Source organism: Danio aesculapii, chromosome 7, assembly GCF_903798145.1.
Source record: "Danio aesculapii chromosome 7, fDanAes4.1, whole genome shotgun sequence".
In the NCBI taxonomy this organism is placed as follows: domain Eukaryota; kingdom Metazoa; phylum Chordata; class Actinopteri; order Cypriniformes; family Danionidae; genus Danio; species Danio aesculapii.
Window position 1 is genome coordinate 68,224,130 of NC_079441.1, and position 8,174 is coordinate 68,232,303.

The 8,174-nt window shown below is 37.4% G+C and overlaps 1 protein-coding gene across 1 annotated transcript in view; it reads left to right on the top strand.

Annotated features, from left to right (window-relative positions):
* Positions 1-7,712, top strand: part of gabarapb (GABA(A) receptor-associated protein b) — a 9,817-nt gene extending 2,105 nt beyond the window's left edge. The window contains exons 2-4 of the mRNA XM_056462401.1: positions 1,424-1,502; positions 3,385-3,503; positions 6,973-7,712. Coding sequence (XP_056318376.1) covers positions 1,424-1,502; positions 3,385-3,503; positions 6,973-7,038 — 264 coding nt within the window. The 3' untranslated portion in view covers positions 7,039-7,712. The remainder of the gene's footprint in view (positions 1-1,423; positions 1,503-3,384; positions 3,504-6,972) is intronic.
* Positions 7,713-8,174: the final 462 nt, after the last annotated feature.

The following is an 8,174-nucleotide window of genomic DNA, read 5'->3' on the forward strand; positions in this document are numbered from 1 at the left end:
ATATATATATATATATATATATATATATATATATATATATATGTATATGTATGTATATATATATATATATATATATATAACTCGAAAGTACAATGTTTACATTTTGCATTTCATTGATATTCCTTTGTCTTACTCCCTTATTTATCAAGGGTCACCACAGAGGAATAAACCGCCAACTTATCCAGCATATGTTTTAAACAGCGGATGCCCTTCCAGCTGCAACATATTACTGGGAAACACCCATACACACTTATTCACACTTATACACTTCGGCAAATTTAGTTTATTCAATTCACCTATTGCGCATGTGTTTTGATAGTGAAGGAAACCCACGCCAACACAGGGAGAACATGCAAACTCCACACAAAAAGCCAACTGACCCAGCCGGGACTTGAACCAGCGACCTTCTTGCTGTGAGGCGACAGTGCTAACCACTGAGTCGCCAGGAATTATCATTTTAATTCATAAATATATCCCATTTCAGGTTGAACAAATACATAATGGTACATTAGGGAGGTATGTAGTTTTACAAGGCAACATCCTTTCAGAAAAGATCAGCTTATTTAATGTTTATGGTCCAAATGATGACAATTCTACATCTTTTAACAACTTGTTTTTGTTAATTCTCACCTTGCCTGGATAGTATTTTATTGCAGGGGACATGAATTGTGTATTAGATCCTATTAACGATCACTCCACAGTAATAGACAACGTTTAATTTACTGAATGTTCAGAAAATTGTCAGTATATGAGGCGACACAGTGACTGAGTGGTTAGCGCTGTCGCCTCACAGTAAGAATGTCGCTGGTTCGAGTCCCGACTGTGTCAGTTGGCATTTCTGTGTAGAGTTTGCATGTTCTCCCCGTGTTCATGTGAGTTTCCTCCGAGTGCTCCGGTTTCCCAAACAGATATGCGCTATAGGTGAGTTGAATAAACCAAAATTGATCGTTGTGTATGAATGGATGTATGGATGTTTCCCAGTTCTGGGTTGCAGCTGGAAGGGCATCCGCTGTGTAAAACCTATGCTGGATAAGTTGGCGGTTCATTCCGCTGTGGCGACCCCTGATAAATAAAGGGACTAAGCCGAAAAGAAAATGAATAAATGAATGAAATGACTTGTATGGTGGCTTGAGATTTTTACGGCACTGCCCTAGCTCTACTACATACTTATAGACCACATGTAAACACGTTATAATATGTTTGAATTTCTCGTAATTTACACAGCAAGAACAATTGTATAGTTTTTATAAACCCATAGTTTGAAACTGACTTTCTGAACTGCTTTTTCAGGCCTTTAAAACACTGTTGTGTAAATGAATGGCCAACATGCATCATTTTCTTGATAATTATGTTACGTAAACGTCTCTTAAGGCTGCATGAACTGTGCGCTAAGATTTAAAAGGGTTTCTTTTTTCTGTACTAGGTAATTGTGGAAAAAGCTCCTAAAGCCAGAATAGGTGACCTAGACAAGAAGAAATACCTGGTCCCTTCTGATCTGACGGGTAAGTATTTTCAAGATCAGATTACATGTTAAAGATGGCATGTGATGCCATTTTAAAAGGTCATGTTTTTGTTATACTAGATTAAAACATTACTTTTCACATACTGTGCAATTTTGCAGCACCTCTAATCTTAGTCTGTCTGAAACACTCTTAATAAGAATAATAATCATTCATTCATTCTCCTTCAGCTTAGTCCGTTTATTAATCAGGGGTCGCCACAGCGGAATGAACCGCCAACTTATCCAGCATATGTTTTACACAGCGGATACACTTCCAGCTGCAACCCAGTACTGGGAAACATCCATACACTCTCATTCACACACATACACTACGGCCAATTTAGTTTATTCAATTCTCCTATAGCACATGTGTTTGGACTGTAGGGGAAACCGGAGCACTCAGAGGAAACCCACGCCAACACGGGGAGAACATGCAAACTCCACACAGAAATGCCAACTGACCCAGTCGGGACTCGAACTAGCGAGCTTCTTGCTGTGAGGTGACAGTGCTAACCACGGAGCCACCTAATAATAATAATAATTATTATTATTATTATTTTTAATAGCGCCTTTAAAAGTAGCATCTCAAAGCGCTTTAGTAACATATAAAGAACGCAGAAGTAAAAAATACATACAAAGATACATGCATAACGACTAGACACAAAGACAATGCAATTATGATAAAACAAAGAAATCAAATAGTAGTTACTGTGTAAGATTTAAGTGATGATTTTAAAAACCTGAATTTTAAGAGGGCAGAGAGCTTCAAAATGTAGGTGCCAATGAAGAAAATACCCGATCTCCCATAGATTTTAGCTATGTTGACTGAACAGTTAAAAAACCATCATAAGAATAGCCTAAAGCAGGGGTGGTATAAGGGATTGAAAGCTCAGACAGATATTCTGGTACAAGACCATTCAATGCCTTATAAGCTAGCATAATTATTATAAAATATAAAATTGACAGTGCAATTTTTCCAAAATAGGGGTTATGTGCTCTTATGCTCCTATTTAGAATTCTATTTTGTACCAATTGTAACTTGAGTTAATATCTACAAAGCCCCTCCTCCTCAAAAGCTGAGAGGGCTGTGATAGGCCAGTTGCACCAGTGCCCTGTGAATGGCCAAATGACTCAAGTGTGTGTCGAAAATTGAACACATCTTCCCATAATCACCAAGGCCTTTGAGGAGATTGTAAATCAGTGGGTTTAACTGATGTGGTTTCATCTCATAATGTGGAAAATTGAAGCAGATCACAATAAACATTTCACAATACATTTTAATTTAGCCTCAAAATGCACATCTCTACAAAATATGACGACATTACAGTTCATTGAAACCTCGTCTTAATTCTTTGAGTTTATCTGTGGTCTGCGTTTTCAAATTGTGAGATTGAAGTTTTGTATGTAATATCTGGACTTTGCTCATCCAGCTTTTACCCAACGGTTCTCCATCCATCATCTTTGTCCTTATATATATTTTTTGTTGCTGAAATTAGAAAGCTACCTTTAAAAAAGTCAATCTTTAAAGACAAATGGTGTTAAAACCGAGGCCTTTATAGTACTAGAACTGTCCTATTTTCTCTTGTCCATTGACTTTAATCTAATGTCCTTCCTCACATGTTAAATGCTTGGGCGTTCTCATCTCTGATAATAATCATTTGAAGCTCAAATTAATAATATCATGCATTATGGACTCGAAACTTGTCATATTTACCGTGTTTATTATTTTCTCTCAACTAATAATCAGTACTTATCAGTCACGTTATTGAAATTGCAATAATTCTGATTGCCTCAAATAAAATCAAGTGCTCTGAAAGATTTATTGTTAATTATGTTGTCAATGTTTTTTTTATATCATTGTATTTTTATTTGTTATATTTTAGTGGGCCAGTTTTACTTTCTCATCCGAAAACGAATCCACCTGAGAGCTGAAGATGCTCTTTTCTTCTTCGTAAACAACGTCATTCCCCCTACCTCCGCCACCATGGGCCAGTTGTACCAGGTATTAATAATTCTCCCTTACACTTTGATTGTTTTTTCCTCCAGGGTTCCCACAGGGCTCATGAAATTTCCGAAATATTAACATGAATTTTTGCCTCCGCAACTAATATTTAGTCACGTTTTTAAAGTCTTGTTTAAATGATTCATTATTTAATATATTAATCAACACTGTATTAATGTTATAGTCTAATTGACAAGACCTACTTATATTTGTCTGCTTAGTGCTCATTATTGGTCATGGATATTCAGCTTTTTAGTCATTAGAAATCAAGGAAAATTTAGGAAATTGACTATTCATTGGACTTAAATAGTCTAGTCTAGATGGTCCAAAGCCACGATTTTGTCATCTTAGACAAATTTGGGAAGTCCTAAAAGATTCCTGAAATCCTAGGCTAAAATCTGTGATCTGTCAGTTTGACATGTTCACAGACAGCAGCTTACTGCCCATTGCCAGCAGAAGTTCTGGCAGTGTCAGAAGATTTCAGACACTTTCCTGCAGCGTGACAACAGCTGCGATAAGCGTCAATCCAAGAACCGTTAGGAGCGCCGAATCTGATGACGCAATCTAGCCGACAATTCAAATGACCGCGGGGAAATGTCTAAACAGTTTTTGTCTTCCTATTATTGAGGCGTGCTGTGTGCAAAATTGCAGCTACAGATTGTTTATGTTTGCTGTGAGGAATCATTTCAGAACGTGGGATAGTGAAAGTGTCATGGGTGGATGACGTCAAACTCCGGGGGCGTTTTCTTCTGTGATTGGTGCGTCTTTATTGTTGTTCAGTCTGACGTTATGACAGCTGAGATCTTACAGTGTGACATGGGAGCCATGTTCATGCAGTCTGACATGCTACAATCGTTTAGTATTATAAAAAATTGCACAGCGTGAGCCGGCCTTTAGATAGGAATTTTATATATACAGATGTGGACAATATTGATGGTAACCCTCCATTGAAGAAAAAAACTACCGTGGTCAACTTCAAAATGAAAAACGTAATGATTAATCAAACATTGCTGAAAAAAATGTATGAAGATCAAGTGTGGTTCAACAGAAGCATTATAAAAGGAAAACTAATGAACAAAGATGAAGGGTACCAACAATTCTGTCTACATTTGTATGTTATATATAGGTGGTGCACGTTTTAAGGAGTTCAGATCAACAGAGTTGGCTGTCGTTTATTATTTTCTTACATTTGCAAGTGTTTAGGTGAACTCTTGGTTTTAATCGCTTTTCGATGTGAATAAATGACCAAGTTCAGCATCAGCCTCTTGAAAGGGGGCGGGATGTAGCAAATACTAGAGCGCTTTTGATTGGTCAGATTTGATGAGAAACTGTAGTATGAGGTGACATCAAATAATTTAAGTCGATTTATTTCGCCAGAAGTGGCAAACGTAAAGATTTAAAAGTCATTCATTCATTTTCTTTTTCGGCTTAGTCCCTTTATTAATCTGGGGTCGCCACAGCGGAATGAACCGCCAACCTATCCAGCATATGTTTTACACAGCGGAGGCCCTTCCAGCTGCAACCCATCACTGGGAAACATCCATACACACACACTTACACTCATACACTACGGACAATTTAGCTTATCCAATTCACCTGTACTGCATGTCTTTGGAGTGTGGGGGAAACCAGAGCACCCGGAGGAAACCCGTTTTTTTTTTTTTTGGAGAACAGATAATTACAGATAACCTTTGGACTAACATATTTATGCTATATTAGGGGGGTCAGACACCAGATGCGCGATGCATTTTAGAATCATAAACAAATTTTTAACAGGGTACACACACTGGCGACGCAAGTCTCAGGACACTGTTCAAATGTCTGCCGCTCCACAGAATTAGTTAATATCAATTAATATAATATTAGTATATAATTAGTATATTTGTAATTAAAAGTCTTAGAATTTGTTTAAATCATTCATCATATGCTGTATTATTTAACACTGTACTAATGTTATGGCCCGTTTCATTTAAGTGGTACGGTACGATTCGGTACGCTTTTTATGGCCGTTTCCACTGTCAAAAGGCGTACCGAACCGTACTGTACCACTTTTTGGTCGCCCTTTGCAAAGGGTACCAAGGGTACCAAAAGGCGGAGCTAGACACACAGCTGAACGCTATTGGTTTACAGAGATACGTCATTCACTCAAGCCAGAATGAAAACAAAGAAACCGCCATGTTTTAAATACACAGCCGAGAGATCACACCGTAATAATATATACATATAATAACAAGCCATGGTCGACCAAAGCTCAAACAAACCTTGTCGTCGTCTTGATAAACAGCCACAAAGCCAAGAAGAACAGCAGATTCTACCCTGTGCCCAGTAGTTTTTAACGAGCCAGTCTAAAGCGCGAGCAGTTTCGCTTTCTTGCTTGCGCATCTTTATTTGAAATAACAAACTTCTTGAGCTGATGATAATAACCTGCGCTTGATTATTGACGTGCTTTTGAAACCCGATCCTGTCAGAAACTGACAAACGCGAGAGTGAAGCGCGAAGAAACAAAGGAGAAGCCGGAAAAAACAAAGGAGCACATTATTTTTCAGCAAACATGAACAAAATGCCATGTATAACTAACTTATTATCCTCACCTTTTGGACTATTATGAACTGGGAATGATTGAATTACTCTCTAACAGAGGCTACCTGTGCTGCTGAAGATTAAAGACACAGATAAGAGGTTTTCACTGACTGTGGGCTATGTTGTAAGGACTAAATGTCTGTTGTGTGTAGTTTTTCTGTAACTGGTAACATATTGGAGACCGTAAGGGTCTGTATGTGTTCATATATGCTGCATTTATATATTTATTTAATGTAATTGCAGACGTTACAGTGGGCTATTTCGCACTGTCATTGATCTGCAGTTATAATAAAATCATGTTCATAGAAAAGTTAGTAATAAACATTTATAGAGAAGTATTTATGTGTATAAAGCATCTGTTTCATGAGAAGTGCTTCTCGTATGATATGTGAACAACCCGTACAGCTTTACTGTACAACTTCTTGTTTACAGCTTTACAACTTTCTGTCGTACACCATGCCCACCAAAAGAGTACTATTGGTATCCTTTTAGCAGTGGAAACGCAAGCCTGATATAGGTGACCTGTACCGACCCGTACCACACTGTACCACTCAGTGGAAACGGGCCATTATAGCCTAATTGAAAAGATTAAAAAGGCCATTCACTTATATAAGGCAATGTAATACTTCTAGCCCAGTTATGTTTCACACTTTAGCACTGTGCTCTAAACAAATGTGACGTAAATTTGAGCAATTAAAGATATATTTTCATATTTGTCTGCTTAGTGCTTATTACAGGTCATGGAAATCAACTTTTCAGTCATTAGAAGTTAATGAAAATCAGGGAATTTGGCTTAGAGTGGGAACTCTGTCTATCAACATGGATGTACAGTACTATGTAACATGGACATGTTTTCACTCGTCTTATAATTGATTTTTGTCACCCACAGGAACATCACGAAGAAGATTTCTTCCTCTACATCGCCTACAGTGACGAGAGTGTGTATGGAGAATAGAGCCAAAGGGAAAACACACCCTCGACCTCTTCTTCCTTCCTCCTTAAACAATATATAGACGTCATGCTGGCAGCCTAGAGCTCTCAGAACTGAAGTATCAGATGCACTTTTTGCTTTCGTTTTTTTTATCATATCTCCTTTTACGTTTTTATCCTTTTGGTCTCGCGTTGAAATCTGATGTTTAATAAGACGCAGTTTCTTTCAAAACGGTGTCTTGCGAAATTGTCAAGCACTAGCGCTAATGTAATGAAAATAATAACTAAATACCATTGATGTGGTAACATTTTGAATCTATTCCAGCTTATGAGCAGATATACGGCCATTTATAACATGCAGAACTTTCATAGTCAAGCTCATTTCAAACCATTCTGATCATAAAGCGATGTTTGCTCCTTCTAGATGGTTTCTAACTAGCATGTGCAGTCCAACACTCGCTGGTCAGTGAGTTAGCAGACTAAAGTGTATTCTGTTTTCAGCTACAAGTCTAATATGCTGTTGGTTTATCTTTTATTATTGTACTTAAACGAATGTAGATGGCTAGATTGATTTTAAGTTGTAAATCTGAAGGTGCAAGTTTTATTTGCAGGTTTGTTTTTCGTTTTGTTTTTTAATCTTGGTATTCAGCTGTATTTCTGGTACCCTTGATGATGACCATATAAATCAAACGCACACCAGTTTTGTCTGTTGTCATTTTTTTATCACTATTTGGTGAAATAAACAGTAAAATGGAAGCTTTAGATGAAAACAGCTAGTCGATAAGGGCACGCTGCTTTTTTTGGAAAAGGGATCATTTATTTTACAACTCATAAGCGAGATGCTAATGGTCTAATCCGATTCAATGATCTATGCTAAGCTAAGCTAAAGGTGCTCTAGCCAGACCTGGAGATCGGCTGAATGGATTAAAAAATGGTAAAACTCAACTCCAGGGGAGTTTCAAAATGAGTCTATTTCCAAAAAAAAGGGAGTGTTCCTTTAAATATCGCAAATTAGTAATGATTGTCATCTTGTTCACAGTTATAGGATCTAGGCACCACTGTTGTGTATGTTTAAGTAAGTCCACACACTAATAATTATGGAAACAGTATATAATAATTAATAAACACAACCATACATCATGTACAATGTGCTTTTCGTTT